This window comes from Gobio gobio, assembly GCF_949357685.1.
Source record: "Gobio gobio genome assembly, chromosome: 10".
NCBI classification, from domain to species: domain Eukaryota; kingdom Metazoa; phylum Chordata; class Actinopteri; order Cypriniformes; family Gobionidae; genus Gobio; species Gobio gobio.
The window spans coordinates 20,128,136-20,149,403 of record NC_137116.1 but is presented as its reverse complement, the minus strand read 5'-3'; the positions used below and the strand labels follow the sequence as shown (position 1 = coordinate 20,149,403).

General features: G+C 39.7%; 1 protein-coding gene across 1 annotated transcript in view; it reads right to left on the bottom strand.

The window, feature by feature from the left end:
- mtor (mechanistic target of rapamycin kinase) overlaps positions 1–21,268 on the bottom strand; it is a 479,149-nt gene that overhangs the window by 397,215 nt on the left and 60,666 nt on the right. The window contains exons 5-7 of the mRNA XM_079827620.1: positions 17,819–18,019; positions 16,821–16,955; positions 16,168–16,443 (exon numbers count right to left, since the gene is read on the bottom strand). Of these exons, the coding sequence (XP_079683746.1) occupies positions 16,168–16,443; positions 16,821–16,955; positions 17,819–18,019 (612 nt within the window). The remainder of the gene's footprint in view (positions 1–16,167; positions 16,444–16,820; positions 16,956–17,818; positions 18,020–21,268) is intronic.

Sequence of the window (21,268 nt, the reverse complement as noted above, 5' to 3'; positions counted from 1 at the left end):
CGAAAGTCTCCTGGCATGTGAAGAGGGTGATAGCGAGCTTTGTAAATCGATCAAGACCAGCATTGTTGAGTACCTCAACAGCAAATATTCTGACCCAGCCACTACTGACCTTTTGGAGATGGCTTCATTTGTGGATCCTCGGTTCAGGGCCACCTACATCCCAAGTGAAAAAGTCGATGCATTGAAGCACAGAGCTGTCTTGGAGGTGGAGACGCTACTGGCTGATCAGAGCAACTGTCAACCGCCTTGCCTATGTGTGCCCACTGTGCCTGAGCCTGCAGATGGAGAAGCAGCAGTAGCACCAAAAGCTAAGAGACTGGCAAGCTTCTTCAAGAAGCACACAGCCACCACCACTGCACCAACCAAGAGGGGGACTATTGAAAATGAACTGTCAAGTTACTTGCAGTCCGCAAGTGTGGAGAGTGACACCTCTCAAGTGGTGGAAGGATCATGAAGTTTTCTTTCCATCTCTGAGCCACCTGGCAAAAAAGTATCTCTTGGTACCAGCTACCAGTTCACCCTCCGAAAGGGTTTTCAGCTGTAGTGGCAATATCGTGACCTGCCACAGAGCATCTCTGAAGCCGGATGCTGTTGACAGGCTGGTGTTTCTCGCACAAAATCTTTAAACGAAGGAGGATACGCTTGTCTGTCTTCTAATGTCTACGCTTGTCTGTCTTCTAATGTCTACCTCAAGACAGCATTACTGTTTATCAAAGTAAAAAAAGAGGGGGAAAATGTTTATTGAGTTGATAATCTGTTTCTTGTGCAACTGGTTGAGACTGTTCAGATAAGAAATTGAGTTAACAAAAAGGAAAAGGTCATCTCAAGCTGATGTTTAAAAAAAAAAATTCTTAAACTGAGCACTTTATTTTGTTCTTTCTTTATATGTAAATGCTGCCCTTAAGTTACTAGGGTTTGTCATATTCTTTTGTAATGTTCGTTATTTGCATCTGTGGATTTGTTAGAAAGGAGAATAAAATCTGTTATTGGATTTTAATAAGCCATTTATAGTTGTAAAACAATTTTTTTGATATTGTACTTTTCTCATATAAATATATTTATTTCGGAAAAAGATTGGCCTATTTTATTTTATAGGCTATTTTTTATTTTTATTTTATTTTTATTTAAATGTGCACCTTATGGAGCTTTGATTTAAAAAAAAGGTACTCCTGTCCTATTGTTATACAGTATTTTTTTTTTACATTTTATTGTTATTTGAACAGCTGAGCATTTAATTATGAACCAGGTGAAGAAACCTGTTTACTATTTATTCATTCAACTGTTCACTGAAATGGCCGGTTTCAATAAAACTACTTGTGACGTCATATTTGGCTTTGACTGAACATTTGCTCTCACTTTGCGGAAAAAATATCGGGATATATATCGTATATCGATATTCAGCCTAAATATATCGGGATATGACTTTTTGTCCATATCGCCCAGCCCTAGTAATATCATTGCGCCGCTGCACCCATGGTACGGTAGCAAAGATCCTTGATTACTACGCAGGAATGAGACTATAGTTCCTAGCCATATCGGTCTAGAAAATTGCAACTTTTCATTTTCCGTCGGTCTAAGTAGACGATGTAACTATACAAATCACAATATGTAAATAGGAAAATGTTGGTGTTATTTTGTCACTTATTGAGCAGTAGGCTAGATGTGAATGGTATGTATGGACTTATCTAACTCTGGAGGATACAGTGAATAAGCTAAAGTCCCAAAAAGTCGCCGTGTTCCTTTAACCTGTTAGCCTGCACCCCCGCTTTTGAAAAAATCCTAAGAAATGGCATAATCAGACTAAAACCGTTACAGTTAATGATTCCTTTGCACTAAAATCATAAGTATGGCGTCATTTGAAAGCAGACACTTGGCAGTTTACTGTTAATTCAAAATTATAATTATTTCATAATCAAAAATAGCTATAATAAGCTTCAAAGTTTTGTAAAGTTATTAGAAATATATTTGTATGAAATATCTTTATGAAAATAAAATTGAAGTTGGCATTTTAGCAATCTAGAAGTGCACTACAGCTGAAGCCACATGTCTGACCATGTTATGTTTCAAATCTGAAGATAAGTCAAAAACTCTTTTTTATTAAATGTTTTTCAAGATCATGTCATATGATTTTATTTTGAGATTTCTCTAAAATGTTAACTGATGTTTATTGCCATCTCTTCTGAGCTACCACTCAGTTTATTGTCTCTATTGTTTTGAGGTGCAAACTGCCCATTCGATTTCAGTCTACCCAGAACACTTTCACACCTCTCTGGCCAGGTTATGGCTCTAGTTATCTTATTCATTTGTCTTCATTGTAATCACTGACGACTCTCTATTCAAACTGTTCTATTCAAACCTCATTTATGATCAAACTTCTCACTTCACCTTCTAAAGTGCCTCAAATGCAGTTGTTGACAATAGAAACAATGCAGTTGTTTTTCATTTCAGTCTATTCAAAATTATTAATAAAAATAACGTATTTGCCCAGGTGGCAGGTGCATTGGCTAGCTAGCATGTTAGCTTAGCACAGAATCAAAATACAATAAAGATTAAAACCATGTGATATTGAGTAATTTTCGAGAAAAAAACAAGTGGGATGTTTTAAATAACCTTCTGTGGTCTCATTTGGCTTCGGATCAAAAAATCAGACAGAAAATATATCATTTTACAATATTCTGCATATTGATAAAAGCTATGTCGAATAGCATTACATTATAAATATAATCTATTATGAATACACCCAACATGGTATAAAGAACACAGACAAACCATACATCGTCGCGATTGTGTGTTTATGGTCTTCAAATGTCTCTATTTGCATCTTTAGCGATCTCAGGAAGCTTTTATTATGGACTTCTATTATGGCACATGGTATCTTCTTCGTCTGTCTGGACCATATATGGACTACATGTGCACAGAGCACCCTCCGGCTGCCAGTATGAATTGAAAACAACACATAAGAGACTCCATCGCTCATGAATAGGCTACATCTATGCATTTTGAGGATGTATTGAATAAAAAATACTCCTCTGTTTAGAAATTTGACACCGACATATGAGAATCTATCAATATTTCTCCTCATCTGCACACTTTTGAACTAAAAGCCCTGAGGGATGTTGATTTGTCGCGAGTCTTCGTGACGAGAATAGGAGTTTTTTATGAATGAGAGCAGCTGAGGCTCACATTACAATCAAACGGTACCGACGCGGTTTTCATATTCATTACTCCTGACTCATTAACAAATTACTGTCACTATAAGACTTTGAGAATAAAACAGGTAAAAAAAATGGAAGCTTGACTCTTAGATCTTTTAAATGATGTATAGTTTGTCACTTGTAATTACTTACATCTGACAGTCATTTGAGCTAATTTAAACAAATAAAGCTTTAGGACGAATGCGCCCTCAATCCGGTTAAGAGGTTAAGGTATACAGGTGCTGGTCATATAATTAGAATATCATCAAAAAGTTTATTTATTTTTGACTAATTCCATTCAAAAAGTGAAACTTGTATATTACATTCATTCATTACACACAAACTGATATATTTCAAATGTTTCTTTCTTTACATTTTGATGATTATAACTGACATTAAAGGAAAATCCCAAATTCAGAATCTCAGAAAATTAGAATATTGTGAAAAGGTTCAATATTGAAGACACCTGGTGCCAGGCCTTTAAATGGTCTCTCAGTATAGTTCTGTATGCTACACAATATTGGGGAAGACTGCTGACTTGACAGTTTTCCAGAAGACGACCATTGACACCTTGCACAAGGAGGGCAAGACACAAAAGGTCATTGCAAAAGAGGCTGGCTGTTCACAGAGCTCTGTGTCCAAGCACATTAATAGAGAGGCGAAGGGAAGGAAAAGATGTGGTAGAAAAAAAGTGTAAAAAGCAATAGGGATAACCGCACCCTGGAGAGGATTGTGAAACAAAACCCATTCAAAAATGTGGGGGAGATTCACAAAGAGTGGACTGCAGCTGGAGTCAGTGCTTCAAGAACCACTACACACATACCCCTTTTCTACCAAGGCAGTGCTAGAGCTAATTCAGAGCCAGAGCTAGTCCCAGTTCATAGTTGGTTCGACTGAGGAGCCTTCTAAGAACTGGTTGCTTTTCCACGGGCTGAGAGCCACAACAGAGCCAGGTCTTACGTCACTGTATACGTCTCATCTCTCTCAGCAACGCTAGCGAGGCAGCGGCAATGTTGCCAAGTATGTGGTTTTGCCGCGGGCTGTTTTTTCATGTCCGCGGGATGAAGCGACCCCAGTTATGTGATATTTAGCCCCGGGAATGCGAATTTTAGTAGGCAACCATGCCAAAAAACACATATTTTACCCCCAAATGTGATTTTTACTGGGCAATCCCCCCCGGAACGCGATTGGGCTTGGGCGGGTTTGTTGTGAAAACCTGGCAACCCTGGGCAGCGGGAAACACAAACACACCAGGCTTGCGGGAAACACACACACCAGGCTTGTTCGAGATGCATCGTCACTGCGCAGACCGATCCACGTATGATATAAAAAAAAACGCATGAGTGAATCAAAAGCATAAGGAGTCGTATGCTCTCGCTAGACTCGTTATCATACGACGATCGGTCTCTGCACAGCACCGCTGCGAACAAGCCGTCCATCAACAATGCAAACGTTGCGTTACTATTGATTCACATGGCTTTACGATCCTACATCGGCATCAAAACACAACGCAAACACAGCGAATCCAACGCATTCATGTAGTTCGCCGTAATTTGTATAGACGGAGATTACAAACGAGCAGCAGCTGTTAGCTCCATTAGCTGCCATTTCAAAAATGGTGGATCTTCAGTTTGTGTTCGTCTTGTTGACCCCGCCCCCAGCGCCTGACGTAATCGGTTCTTACTTCTAGCCCTGTTCTAGCCCAGCAATGTTTTGGTGCTACTTAAGAACCACTTTTCCTGGCTCTGAGCTGGGGCTTTGTGTGTGGAAACACAAAGAACCGATTTGAAACTAGGCTCGGGCTCCGATCTAGCTCTGGCTCTGCTTTGGTGGAAAAGGGGTAACAGGCATATGCAAGACATGGGTTTCAGCTGTCACATTCCTTGTGTCAAGCCACTCTTGAACAGACAGTGTCAGAAGAGTCTCGCCTGGGCTAAAGACAAAAAGGACTGGACTGCTGCTGAGTGGTCCAAAGTATGTTCTCTGATGAAAGTAAATTTTGTATTTCCTTTGGAAATCATGGTCCCAGAGTCTGGAGGAAGAGATGAGAGGCACACAATCCACGTTGCTTGAGGTCCAGTGTAAAGTTTCCACAGTCAGTAATGGTTTGGGGAGCCATGTCATCTGCTGGTGTTGGTCCACTGTGTTTTCTGAGGTACAAGGTCAACGCAGCCGTATACCAGGAAGTTTTAGAGCACTTCATGCTTCCTGCTGCTGACCAACTTTATGGAGATGCAGATTTCATTTTCCAACAGGACTTGGCACCTGCACACAGTGCCAAAGCAACCACTACATGGTTTAAGGACCATGGTATCCCTGTTCTTAATTGGCCAGCAAACTCGCCTGACCTTAACCCCATAGAAAATCTATGGGGTATTGTGAGGAGGAAGATGCGATATGCCAGACCTAACAATGCAGAAGAGCTGAAGGCCACTATTAGAGCAACCTGGGCTCTCATAACACCTGAGCAGTGCCACAGACTGATCGACTCCATACCACGCCGCATTGCTGCAGTAATTCAGGCAAAAGGAGCCCCAACTAAGTATTGAGTGCTGTACATGCTCATACTTTTCATGTTCATACTTTTCAGTTGGCCAAGATTTCTAAAAATCCTTTCTTTGTATTAGTCTTAAGTAATATTCTGATTTTCTGAGATACTGAATTTGGGATTTTCCTTAGTTGTCCGTTATAATCTGACAACTATATAATCTGAAAGATGATATTCTAATTATATGACCAGCACCTGTACATGAATGCATGGTTAAAAGTTCAATATTACTCAATGTTTTCAGCACAATGTCTAGGTTAATGTGAAATTGGTTTGAAAAGTGAATGATGAAAAATACCTTAAACCTTAAAGACATTGTTCTTAATATGAACTTTAAGCTATGCAAATAACCCTCATGCCAGAGAGGAGCCATAAAGTGGCAACCTCTGACAGGATTTGCAATTCCCCCCTCCTCAGGAGAGATTAAAATGCTTTGCTCTGAGACAGAGTTGGGTTGCTGCAGTTTCCCATTCTGGTTCAGGGTTCCAGTTCCAAGATGTGCTAAGCTTAGTCCAAAACTACGGAGTTGTGAATTTGCACAACTTGAGAAACAAGGAAGTTCTGCAAGAAGTGAATTTGAGGAGTTTGAAAACTGCAACAGAGACAACGACAACAAGCTAAGCCCCAATCTTCAAAATATAATCTGTACTAACTTTAAAATCCTCTCAGAGATTCTCCAGATCTGCGTGTTCCAGATTGCCCAGATTTGCACTGACTTCCGAATCTAAAGATCCTCCCATCTAAAGAAATCTAAAGGAACCTAAAGATCCATCCCAAAGATCCCAAAAAGGATCGTCTGCACAGATGTTACAACCTTCAACTTCAAGGCTTCATCTTCTGCGTGTTCCAGGAGTTCAATGTTCACAAGTACTTTATGTTCAAGGCTGTGAAAGGGAATCCAACTCCTTTCATCCCACTGCAAAGCGGCCCAGCTCAGCAAGTGGAAGACATTGCCGCTCAGACTCAGCAAGTCACCAGGCGGAACATAAATATCACTTTACCAAACCTCTTTCCAAAGACCTTGGCATTAGTATATATTGTCAGTATATGGTTATCTAATTTGTATTAGATTTTCCATAGCTGATGTCAGTTAAAGGATTAGTTCACTTTAAAATGAAAATTTACTGATATTTTACTCACCCCCATCTCATCCAAGGTGTTCATGTCTTTCTTTCTTCAGTCGAAAAGAAATTAAGTTTGAGGAAAACATTCCAGGACTTTTCTCCACATAATGCACTTCCATGGCCACCAACGGTTGAAGGTCCAAATCAATGCAGTTTAAAAGGGCTTCTTCGAAGGTTTACCTTATAACTTCCAGAAGAACTACTGTTTATCTTTCCATAAGATAACTCGTAACTGCCATAGTAGCATCCTACTCAGTCATAGGGCTGTCAATTTTTTTTTTTTTTTTTAATCCGATATCGAATATTCGTCGATTTTACAAAACAAAAAAAAGCACCTTCGAAAGCAAAAACTGTGCATTCGATTTTTTGGTAGAGGCACGCGAGACAAGATGACGTAACTGACGCGGTTTGTTTATCCAGTACAGCGGTGCGGCTGTAAAAAGGAGTAAAAAAAAAAAAAAGGGTAATCTGTTCAACAGCGTATTCAGTCAGACACAGAGCAGTGCAGAAGAAGGCAATCAGGGCTTAGGAGCATGAGATGGATATAAATGAAAGAAGATGCGCTTCCTGCTGACGAAAATCCTCTCAGTTGGTGGCAAAAATCAAGCGGTATATATGTATCCACATATTGCGCAGCTGGCAAAGACATACTTGATCATACCTCAGCAAAAAACGCTCAGCACTCGCTGCAGGTCAAGTTGACCGTTTGGTGTTTTTCACCAACAATATGTTGATGTTTAGTGAGTGGAAATGGATTTTTTCTGAATGTCCGTTTGCTATTTTGTGTCCACATTACGTTGCCTGTTGAACCGTGTCTTCTCTGGTTACTGATGCACTTGCAGTTTTATGCACTTTTGTTACCTAATTTTCCTTATGCTCATTAAAGCTACACTGTGTAACTTTTTTAGTCTATTCTAAGCTAAAAACACTTAGTTCTTTCAAAAATATATGTGCTCATTAATGTATATTTACTTCTTTCAAGTAATAAAGTATTCTCGTAAGTTTATAATATGCCATTGAAAATACATAAGGTAATGGGATCTAACGGTGGTCGCCATGTTGCCCCTCCATCTTGAAAGTACATTAGCCAAAGAGGGACATACCCGTAAATTCAAGCTTCGCCTTTGGCGTTTTAACCGGTTTTAACACTTGATGGCACTGTACAAAATTCTCTGCCTCGCGCATATGCGCGTCAACTTGTTCAGACTTGTCTGGTGCATGTGCAGAGAGTTTTCATCTCAGCAGCTCCAGTAACAGAGTTATATGGAGTTTTCCTGGCTTGTTTATTCCTCAAGTCTGTTTTTCCTTGTGTGGTATTTCTGTGCGTTAATAACTCCGTAAGTAATAATAGTTATTGTCATTGTAGATGTGTTTCAGAGTGTCATCACGTAATTCAGTTGATGTCACCTCAGAAGTATTTTTGTGTCAACATACAATAGCATAATGCTCACCTATTTTGTTATTAACAATGTTTATTCGTTTATAGAAAATATTTGCTTGTAATGTATGTTGATGGAAATATGCATCAGGTCTGATCGGCATATTAACAATTGTTATACAGAGCGCACTGCAGTGCTAACGTTAAAGCGGCGCACACACTTTTGCAACCCGACACCGCTTGTTAGCAGCAGCAGCGGCAGCTCCGCTCCTTTTAATGCAGCTGCATTTAGCGCCTATATATGGTACAATAAGCTCTGGTTTACGGTTACATTATACAAATGTAACTTATAAGTATAGTTATACAGTTCTTAACTGTGTATGTATATTTACCATCCTTATTTGTTCTCTCACAGAAACCACATTTATGTACATATCCACGCAAACCTGTTTATGCCTTGCAATTGGATGACTGAATAAACATTACTATCATCAAAGTTCACTCTGGATTAGCTGCAGTTTTTTCTAGCCGAATAATTAGGCCAGTTGAGTTCCAACGGTCCCACTGCGCACAGAATATCCCACAGGCACCGTGTCGAATGTGGACGAGGTCGAGCTGGAATTCATGTTAATCTTGGTCTAAATCGGCCACCGTAGGAGTTAAAACGAAATCGGAATTGAGAGGAACAGAAACTAAAATTCACTGGATGGTCATATACCTTTTCACCACTAGATGGGGGAAAATATCACACAGTGTAGCTTTAATGAAATTATATTTTATTTAATAACAATTGTTTAAAAAAAAAGTTAATGCACTGTAAAAAGTGAATGTCATTTCATTTCAATAAAATATGCGATGCTTGATTTGGTTTACATTTGCGCTCTATTGCGCCCTCTTGTGTCCATAGGAGACAATACAGTACATTTTCCATCTAACATTTAAATATTGCCTTTAGAATTCGAATATAATTCGAATTTTGCTAATATTTATGAAAGAATGTCGAATTTAGCTTTTCAGACATTTTGACAGCCCTACTCAGTCACTTGCATTTATCAATCTTTTTGCACCTTACCCATTCAGTGGTTGTTAGTTACTCTTGTCTATCCCTTTTGTTAATAAAATCCTTTTATTACAGTCGTGTCTTCTTTGTGTTGATAATACAGTAAGAGGCTCTACAAGTTAACGATATCCCACAAATCCTTCAGATTGATCAGAAGACAAACTTCCAACAATTTATCATTTTATTTCAGTCAACAATCTGTCATGATTGTTATTTATTGTCAAGGTGAAATTCCTTGGCTGGTGACTCAATATAGGAAGGAATCTTCAGACACTCTCACACTCACCCTAGGTGATGTGTGACCAAAAACTCAATATTAATACTAAATATTAATATTAATATTTAAGATCATAAATCACTACGCATGATTCATGAGAGTTCTCGCAGCCTTTGTAAGAGGCCTGGTGGATGGAGGAAGAAATGTGATCCATTTTGCCAGGGAGAACAGGCTTGAGAGGGGTGAGAAGCCCACATTGAAAAGGGTTAAGGTGCCTGGCGAAAGAGGGCTTGATGGCGGGGTGGGTCACCCATGCCAAGAAAGGCCATATCCTTAACGTCCAGACCTGCAAAACTGTGTTTGAGGTCAAGCGGATCTCCGCAGCAATTTTTCATGTGTTTAGCACATTCAGGGAGGACAGGAAAAAAATATTTTCTAGGGCCGGGAGGGGATCCAAGGAGTTTCCTGTCGTAGACGTCCCACTCTTGTTCAGAGGCACTTTGAAGGGCCGGCTATTCGATGTTGAGGTGAGCAGCCGCTCGCTAACAAACCTCGAAGAGGACCGTTCAGGGTAAAGCAGCGGGAGCATTCGTCTGAGACGTCACAGATGACGGGATGGCATCCTCGTCTTCCGGGCCACCGAGAAAGTCATCATCGTCCTCATCCCCGGGGCCGGGTGGCTTATCCAGACAAGACATCCTCGAAAAGAACAGGGTTGCTTTGGTCGGCCCAGCTCAAGGAGGCAGCACCGTGGGAGTCCCCTGTGTGAACACCTGCATCGCCATTTTACCCATCAGAGTCAGATAGGCCGAAATCAAAGCTCTGTGTAGCGGCCACTTTGAGCCTGCGGCGCTGGAGTTTCTCAGGGAATTCAATAGCCTTTTCAGCGTGTTTAAGGACCATACACACCACACAGTAAGGATGGGAATCCCAAGTGGCGATGAGGGTGCCGCACGTGACTGGAAGTTCCCCGAAGTAGCGTTGTACGGATGCCCTTCCCATAGGTGGATCTCGAACACGAGATGATGAAAGAGAACCATATGGCACGGAATGGAACGGTTAAGCCAAGAGAAAGGTTCGGCCCGACGGTGGAAAAGTGGCTTGGTTACAAACATTCTTCCAAATATCTTCCTTTGTGTTCAGCAGAACAAAAAAAAAAAACTTTATACATGTTTGGAACAACTTGAGGGTGACTAAATGACAGAATTTTCATTTTTGGGTGAACTATCCCTTTAAGGTGATGATTAGGGATGGGCAACAGTGGTTGAGTAATCGAGTACTGGAACATGACGGCGATCATCGATCATGAGATTCCTGACTTTAAAAAAATATATTTGTCTCTATATTTTTATTGGTTATTGCGTAATTTTGCGCGGTACCTGAGGTCTGATTGGTTAACGTTATAGCACGCCTCCAGACCGCGGCGAAATAAAGTGAAACTGCGGCGTGCACTGCAGTGATGTCTGGAATCACTGTGATCATTAAATGTTTAGTGCAAGATGTGCAGCGCCAATCTGTCATAGCCTACATCACATTATAATGAGAACACGATGGAAATAGAATGCTGTAAATGAGCTGTGCTTAGTTCCCCGTGTATCAGCTGTTAAAGGAAATCCACAGAGAAACTAGCGAGAACACTCAGACTAGCGCGTGAAGTTCATGTGCGCATTCGTGTCCTTTTCTGCAGATGCACGTTGTAAGATTACTTTTATGTTGTCTATATCTGATTAATCTAATATAAGAAGCGTTTGGTTGAGCTTAAAAGGTCCCATGGCATGAAATTTTCATTTTATGAGGTTTTTCAACATTAATATGAGTTCCCCTAGCCTGAATACTGTCCCCAAGTGGATAGAAATGTTGATCGGTGTAAACCCGAGTTCTGGCTGTCTCTCTCTGCCTTTGAGAAAATGACAGGCCAGACGAGCCAATCCTGAAGTCTCCTGGTTTGACATCCAAGCAGGAACGGTTACCTCCCTTTCCTCCACCCAGAGAATCTGGCACGCCCATGCAAACGCTCCAGAGATCATGGGTTGTGAACGAGTGAATGCTGGCAGTTTCTCAGTGTTTGGATGTACAAATGAAAACAGAAGTCTTTTTTCAGTTCCTTCTGATCTGTGATCAGTGATTTCTGATGTGTAGCTAATTATTTATTATTCGTGCACACAATGCAGCTTCTCTCTCTCCAGACAGAACGGTGTTTTCTATCTTGTGAGTCAGTGTTTTTGTACGTCCTCGTCGCGTCTATCGGTTCTAAAATGTGCATACAGTCATGAGTTTCTGCTCAACATCGGCCTCACACACGCCGAAGCTCGGGCTGCACTGGCCGGTGGCCTTCAACATCCCCGACCCCCAGTACTGCATCTGGCCCACAGCGGAGGCACCAAACGCGGCGTGAGATTAAGCAGAAGGGGGGTAAGCGTGAGCATATTCGGGCTAGCCAGCCTAGCCCCACAATAAACTGGATTACATTCGATTACTGCTGTTGTGTCTTTGTTTGCGCTGTGTACTCAACGCGCGTCACTGACGCTTTTATTTTATTTTAAAAATAATGCTATTATCAACACCTACTTTTAACTCGTTCATCTCGACAGCTGTAATGGTACTTTGCATGTGTTACAAAGTTGGTAATAATGATGAAGACGGACTCGGTGTGACTGGGACTCGTGTTTATTCAGAACTCTCAGATACAAACACAAACTCGCGCTGACAGACAGCGCTCTCATAACTCAGTAGTTACTATAAATAACTTAGTTAGCAATCGCTGAGCTCCGTCTCTGGTACATTACAGTCCGGTTCGCGAACGATCTTTCTTTTGAACCAGTTCTTTTTAGTGAACCGAATCAGTTTACCAAATCGGACTGAATCGTTCTAAACGGTTCGCGTCTCCAGTCAGCGCTGATCCATAATTTACTAAAGTTACTAACTTTCTGACATAAGTGACAGTCCCTCCGACTAGAAATAGACTAATAACCTGAAGTATATGCTGTAACTACAACAGTTCAGACATGCTGAGAAATGATGTGAAGTGAACTCAGGTCCATCCGTCTCTCTGGCAGCAGCTCGTGCCTGCTCGTGCCTCGTAGACCTCGTTAAACCACGCCCCCTCCGCTCATTTAAAATGCAAAGATGTCAGCCAATCACAACAGTGGGCGTTTTTACTGAAGTCTCACAGCAGACACGCCTCTTGAAGCAGGGCATTCAGCCACAGGGCAAACAGCAGTATAGAAAAAATTTATTTCTAAATTATGACATTTTATGATGTAAAAGTCATACTAACAATATAAGTACACCTCAGGAAACATTATAAAATAATAGAAAAATGCCATGCCATGGGACCTTTAAGCTAGCAAAGCGCTGCCGTTATACCGGCTGTTCATTCTCTTCAGTTTCAGCTCAAACGCATATTTCATGCTCAACATTATGGTTTAGAGACGGTCATATTCTTTTTAGATAGTCTATTTCTTTCTCATAATCATTGATATTAGTAATGCAGCAGTGCTATACTGTTCTCATATTTTTTAACAGTAGACCTAGTTTATTTAAAGTTGTTTTTCGTTATGAGTTTGAAAATGCGCAGTGATGTCTGTAAACACTTCGATCATGAATAATAAAATTATTGTTGTGCATGATGTGCAGAGTCAATCTGTCATAGCATTATAATGAGAACACGATTTTAATAAAATGTTGTTTCTGTGTGCTTTCGTTGTCCGTGTATCAGCGTTGGAAGAGTGCATTCAAAATGTTCCGTTTCAAACCATAGCCTGTAAAATCTAGCACCCTGAAGTTCACGTGCGCATTCACGTCCTTTTGTGTTGATTTAAGTTGTAATAGGTTCCTATTAATCTTCATATTAATATTGATATAGGGTGGTTGAGTTTGGTTGAGTTTATTAACCAGCTAGCAAGCTCTGCAGGGTGGTGTTATTTCACAGTTTCAGCTCTAAGGCAATGCTCGATATTATTGACTTGGTTATTTGAGACGGTCATTTTATAAAGATGTTTCTTTTTCAAAGACATTTATGCATCATAATCTAGCAGTTATTTTTTGTTTTATATGTTCATGTTTTCATATACCCATTTGTCACGTTTGTATTTGTCAACAACCATTTTCATAACAGTATTTTCATTATCTCAATGACGGACATGCCCTGCCCCCTGCACATGCCCCGCCCCAGAGTACTCGTTTTTGAGACCTATCGATGATCGAAATGAGAAATTGACAAAAATGCCCATCCCTAGTGATGATACATGGGGCAACTTTTCCATCAACGGGCAACCAGGTGAGACAGTTCCGACGACTGATCTAAAGTATACAGATATAAATTTGTTGCCAATTCTCAATGGGTAAGTGCCCAAGCAACTATTTTCTTAATTGGGTTAACCTCAAATTTCAATAAATATTTGAAATCATAAAAATATTACAATGTACCCATCATAGCTGACTAGGGATGAAACGATTACCGGTTTCACGATAAACCACGGTAAAATTTAGTGACGGTTAGTAATATCGTATAAAATTTAATTATCATTAAAACCGCATGTGATTATCACGATTTTAAAACTCGTGGTAAATCTTGTCCAGTCAGCGTCAGTCTGTTGCGCGCACCACTGTTTTCTGAATGAGAAGAAATGGCAGAAGGCAGTGACAGCACTCTGGAGATTGTTCAGCCTCTAAAAGGACCCAATCTGAGGCGTTGTCATATTTTGGCTTTTACAAAAGTCCTGAGGGAAACTTAATCGAAGATGGTCACCTGTCTGCAGAACATGCCAGAATAAAGTCACTGTAATAGAGGGAAACACTTCAAAACTACGAACGCAAGGCAAGTGGACTTCAATACCAAAACTACGTCTGGGAAATAATAACGTGAAGCGAACGAACAAGTTCAGACAAGACTAGGGTGACATTTAAGGGATAATAATCAGGGTTTGCCATTAACAACCGCCGTTTGCGGGTGTAAGTTAACGTCATTTCGGCTGCACACTAGCCACTCTGCTGTTGAACTTATTATAGTCTTCTCAAAAGCCATCTGTTATAATCGCGTTGCACATTATAACCACTCACACGTGTTTATATTGAGTTTATGAATGCAATGTCTCATAATCAGAGGCGTTCAGATTATCCGGAGTTTTGTTCAGAGCGCGCGCCGCTCACACGCTGAAATCTACACTAAAAGCAGAGATGTGTGTGTGATGTACACAAGAGATTCACTCATCATACAGAGGTTGACTGTTTTTGTTCTATTTCAGCAGCGAAAATAGTTTCAAACAAACACAGCAGAAACACAGCGCATCTGATGTGACTGGCATAAAGTTGGTGAATTTAGGGACCGTCTCTAAAGTTACACACAACATTGGTAACGTTATACACGTTTGAAACTTTAATAGCATTTGAAGACAATGAAAGTCATAAAACTGGCTGTAAAGTGATCATCTAGGTGTCAGGTATGATAGTCATTTTGATATTTAATCAAATAAACTGTCAAATCATATGGAAATATGGATATGCATTATTTCTCTAGGATACTGTTTGGGCTCTTACACAAAACATGCTAGATTTAAATGCATCATTGCTGAACACTGATGAGAATATTGCTTGAGAATATATTTACAGAGATAATATTAGAGATTATATTTACGAGAAATTATTATTATTTATGCGTTGCTATATTGACGACGCCCATTATAAGGAAGAAAATCCCACAGAATCTTGCTTAAAAAAAGTGCATAGAGCTGCTTTAGTTTGTTTGTTGATTTTCAAATATAAAACTTGAACAAAACCGTGATAATATTGATAACCGTGATAATTTGGGTCACTATAATCGTGATGTTAAATTTCCATACCGTTTCATCCCTATAGCTGACAGTCAATTAATATAACCCTTAACTGCAAGTTATTGTAGATAAAATTGTGAAAAAAATGAGAAGACACTTACAATAATGCATTAAAAATCTCTACCACAGCAAAAAAACATCATATGATAATGATTGCATGGTATTGTGACAAACCATTTTTAGTTAGAGTTAGTAAAATGGTTAGCTACAAATTGTTAATAACAGTTGACAAGACTTTTGTGGACAGAAGGAAATCAAATATAAACAAAAAAAAAATATATTTTTCTGAAGTTTTTGCGAACTTGATAACTATTTACTTAAAAAAAGACTGAAAAACCCTGCCTTAAATTATAAATCTGTCAGAACTCGTCCCTTTATATCCCCCTTATATCATTGACTAATCTCTGGCTCTGATCAGCTCGCCTTTTTGACCTCCTCTCTCTCATTGACAACTTGGACTCGGTCACTATTTGGATAGGTTATCTGGTTTGAGCCTCAACTGGCTGACTACTCTACTAACTTCTCTCCTTGAATTGGCACAGAGCCAGGAGGCTCACACCATTTCAGTTTTGAACATTACTTATTAAATAAATCTAATTAGGCATCTGTCTGCTCTTGGGTCCTTCCTTCTAGAAAACCTGACACAAATGTGATTTTTCTGTTAGAATTTTTTTTTTATAAATATCTTCAATGCTCATGAAATGTACCCTAAATTGTAGACAGACTCAAAAAGAAAGAAAATAGATAAAAACAAAAGGCTACAGTTTCTTCCAAAACTTCAATTTCCTCTTCACTACAGTAATAAATACAATCACCTGGTCAAAACGCTCCTCCATCAGTTCTCTGCAGTACCGGCTCTCCACCAGCGTGCTTTTAGAGGGAACAGGAGCAGCTCCAAAACTTAGAAAGCCCTGTGGTGTGTTATATCCCAGCAGCCCCAGCAGAGCATTGGACTGCTGCGGTTGCACTGATTGAAAGCTGGTGAAAGGTGTGATGTGGCGAGGTTTAGTGCTGAAACCCATCAGCTCCTTACAGTACTTATCATGAACCATCTGCTGCTGCGTGATCTCCTCCATCTCTTCTCTCATACGCTTCAGTAGTGAAAGAAATAAAAAGTGAAACAAAAGGTTAATAAACAAGCAAACAGGTAACAAACGAACATGCAAAGGAAAAAAAGATGAAGCAAATGAACAACCAAAAATGACAAAATATAACAAAAGAGCATAATAGAAAGAACAAAGAGTAAAAACAAGCAATACAAGATAAAAACAAATGAAAGGGCCAAAAAGAAAGAAAAATAAGAAATTATCAAACAAGAAAAATATTTACAAAAAAAATAAACGAGCAAACAAGAAAAAGAACAAAAGAATAGAACAAAGAGAAGAAAAGAAACGGTAAATAATCTTTAGAAAGGCAGTGTAATATGAGGAAATTATGTCATGTTGCCCATAGCATGGCAGTGTCATACCTCTCCCTCCATACTGCTTATTCGCACTAGTTCATTGAGAATGAGTAGAGCTCCATGCACACGGTCATCCTTATTCATGCCTTTCTCTTTAGCCAGAGTTTCATCAAAACCCTTCTCTGCTTCCTCAAATGTTTGCTGTTAATGACAATAAAATACAAAGAATGTGTGAGTGTCCATATACATTCATGCAAACATATTTGAAAATAGTTAAAGGGTTAGTTCACACAAAAATGAAATTTCTGTCATTAATTACTCACCCGCATGTTCCAAACCCGCAAGACCTCCGTTCATCTTCGGAACACAAATTAAGATATTTTTGATGAAATCCAAGAGCTCTCTGACCCCTTTATAGACAGTAATTTAATTAACACTTTCAAGGCTCAGAAAGGTAGGAAAGACTCTAGTGATTCAATCGTAATTTTATGAAGAGACGAGAATACTTTGTGTGCAAAAAAACAAACAAAAACAACAACTTCATTCAACAATTTCTTCACGTCTGTGTCAGTCTCCTACGCTGTTGACGTAGTAAATATAGTCCAGCATTTCAGAGAGCTACGCCAGAACGCTAGCTTACCATTGGCCTAAGCTGTTCACGTGAGCACCACAACGTATGCGTGTGATGTTGACATAAAACCTGGCAAACGTAAACTGCGTAGAAGACTGACACAGACAAGAAGAAATTGTTGAATAAAGTTATTTTTGTTTGTTTTTTGCACACAAAAAGCATTCTCGTCACTTCATAAAGTTAAGGTCGAACCACTGTAGTTGCATGGACTATTTTAATAATGTTTTTACTACCTTTATGGGCTTTGAAAGTGCTAATTAAATTGCTGTCTATGGAGGGGTCAGAGAGCTCTTGGATTTCATAAAAAATATCTTAATTTGTGTTCCAAAGATGAACAAAGGTCTTACGGGTTTAGAACAACATGAGGATGATTCATTAATGACAGAAATTTCATTTTTGGGTGAACGAACCCTTTAGCGGTGTTGATTCTGACCTTGTACCACTGTGGCTTCTGCATCTCTTTAGTCTCTCTCTGCGTGGTGAGAATCAGACAAGCTCTGAGGGCAGATACTGCACCCTCACGAATGGCCTGTTTGGAGTCCCACACAGCATAAAAAATGTTATCAAAGAAAGGTTGCACCTGCTGGAAGAAGAATGTAGGTGCGCTAACAGCGAGCTCTCGCAAAACCAGCACCTGAAACAAAAACACAGTGGGGTCAGTTCACTGAGGAGAGCAACAAGATATCACAGACTGAAGTACTGACCAGGAAGCTAAATGCAACCAATACATTAGGAGAGATTCTGATATAAAGTTTGTATCTGATACGATACAAGATTTGTATTTGATAAGGCAATTTCTATGGATGCTAAATTATCAACATGATCAAAACAGCTGAAAACGTGTTTTACACAATCTAAAAAATTATGCCTTCTGTTGTCGGATTTGATAGTTTATAATTTTTTTTGCAAGTAAAATGCCATTTAGAATCATTCTAAAATGAGGCAGGTCGTGAAATTCAGGTTGTGGTCTTTTTGCTGTAAAATCTTTACTGAATTTTATGAAGTAAACTATAAGGCGGATGCCGATCAGTCTGGGCAGAGAAACAGTGACTTCCCGGAAACAAAGGACTTTTCCAAAGATTACCATATGAACACTCCCCTGCATACATAACCCCACCCGAGACACACCACACCTCACTTTCACACTCTGCACATCACCCTCTGTGTAACTCATTCTCTCCCCCACTGAAAACTAATTCAAAATCTATGCAACGTTAAATGTGTACAATGTGTAACTATGCATGTTTAGTATCATTTGAAACGTGTCAGTGCGTCTGGGAAAATGGTCTCATTCTCCCAACCATAATGCAAAACTGCAAGAAGTTATATAAATTGATAAAAATACTGTATATCACCAAAAGGTGACCTCCCACAGATCATCTACTCAGAGTGCCTCCTGTATGTAAATAAGTGTCCTCCTTTACAGAAGTGTAGAACCCATTCAATCACAAATTCTGATTGCCAAAATCTAATTAAAGCTGCAAGCAGCGATGACGGGCCCAAGCCGATGGCATCGCCACCCCGGTGGCATCAGCTTAACTGTGCACGGCAGGCAATAGGCATTTAAAAAGAAAAGTATTTTAAAATCACTTGAATATGCCACATTTACTGCAGCAGCTGGTGCCATTATGACCATAAACCACACCCATGATGTAATTTAAATATAGATTCATTTAAATGTCATAGGATCTAATAGGTCACTTTCAAATATGTGCAAAGTTATCTTTTGCGGCTCAAAATTTTGTAAGTCCAGAAGGCGAGTATTTAATTCAAGGTGTTTGTATAGTTTTTTGTTTATTTAATTTTTTTACTTATTCACACTAAAGTGATAGTTATTTGTGATAGCCTATGATATGAAAGGGTTGAATTACCACCATCAAGAGAGAAAGTGACACACACATAGTGAGTGAGTGAGTGAGTGAGTGAGTGAGTGAGTGAGAGAGACACCCCACCCCATACACACACAGTAAGCCTGAGAGAGTGGGGGGAGGAGACCCTTTTTGACCCTTTTTTTGTTCTTATTTAATCCCTCGCCATAGCAGCACCGTTGGAGATATTATATAATCGTTATCAATATAGCATCTTCAGTGTCTTTGTTTCATGTTGACCGAGTTTGGTGTCGATTCCATGCATCTCCTACGAGGAGTTTATAAAAACTCAGAGCCTTTTTATTCAAAATTTTAAAGCAAAATATCTCACTTCCTGTTGGTCGGAGCTAATGACTGTAAATTAGAAAATTGTCCGGCTTGAAGAGTTCAATATATATATATACAGAGTTTGGTGACTGTAGATAAAACTAACCGCCCCACTTTGGTCAAAAGATTGCGCTACTGAACCCCTCCACCACGCCCGTTTCTAAGTCTTTGCCCGCATCTTCTGGACGGCATCTCTGATGTGTCTGTCGAGGTTCGTGCAATTTCAAGCATGCTAACAGTGTCAAAAACACCCAAAAAGATTATTAAACTTTGACATGTTGCCATGGCAACAGTATTTAAAATATCATGAATCCATTCATATGTCTATATCTGCCATGCTTTGACATTATACAGATGAAGTTTGAAATAAATCGGGTGAAAATAAGACAGTGATTTAAAGCATTTTTGAAAGTGACACACTTCCTGCTGCCAGTTGGTGGGACTATAACTTTGAATATTGGCATGTAGATGTCTTCAAGCCAGGACGCTTATCAAACATGAGAAGTTTGGGGCAGATCGGACATTGTATGCCAGAGTTACAACAACTTCCTGTGTCATGGCGAAACATCAAAATTTGTGAGGCCGCCACGGACACGCCCTTCAGCAAAAACCCAAGATCTTCGCAATTTAACTTCGCAAAGGCCTTTAGATTAGACAGTGCAAATGTGATGTTGATCTGATTAAATCTCTAGGAGGAATTTGTTAAAGTACAACGTCTGACAATGGCAAAAAACTGCACCAATTTAGGAAAGAAAATTCAATATATCTCACTTCCTGTTGGTTTTTCCCGATTTGACGCCCGATTACTTTTTTGTAGGCATTGGGCTGTTGAACGCATCTATCAAATTTTCATACTCATATATGAAACGTAGCATGAATGGCGCTTAGTTGAAATTTTGTAGGTGGCGCTATCGAACCATTTTGCCACACCTAATTCTAAAACCCATATCAGATGTAAATTTTCACCACTTCTGATGTGTGTGCAAAGTTTCATGAGTTTGAGCATGTTTAGGCCCTCAAAAATGCAATTCACTTGGGATAAGAAGAATGATGGGCTGAAGGCCCATTTATACTTCTGCGTCGAGTGTACGCCGTAGTGTACGCCGTAGGCTACGCGCGTAGCCGACGCCGTCGTGAGCATTTATACTTCTGCGCTGTTGTCTGCGTCAATGTGCAATTCCACATGCAGACACTAGAAGGCAGTGTCCTCGGGCATGTTGGTGTAATCAAGACAACAGCCGAAGAAGAAGCAGCTTGATGTGTAGAATCTGTACATTCATGTCGGAGTATCAGCAGCAGTGAGAGAGCGGCTTTTCTTGCAGCTTGAGTTGTTGTATCTAATACAAATTAAGCATCTCTAGTTGATTAGTAAAGTTAAATAAGGCGATCTGGCGCTGGAATGCATTTGTGAAACCATGCGGAGCTCGTGGCCGCTGTTTTCAGCAGCGGTGGCTCAGCAAGCGATTGTTGTTGCGGAGACTTCATTCACGAAATATACCCTAATGTGTCCCTGTTCTTGATATACAATTACTGATTAACATCTTTGGTTTTAATGAGAAAATAAATAAACTATATTCAGCGGATCTATGTATTTATTTACTACCATAAAGAATCGCTGGACTGCAAAATAGTGTGTTATAGCAGACGTAAGGAACTATCATCCAATTTCTGGACACACACACACACTC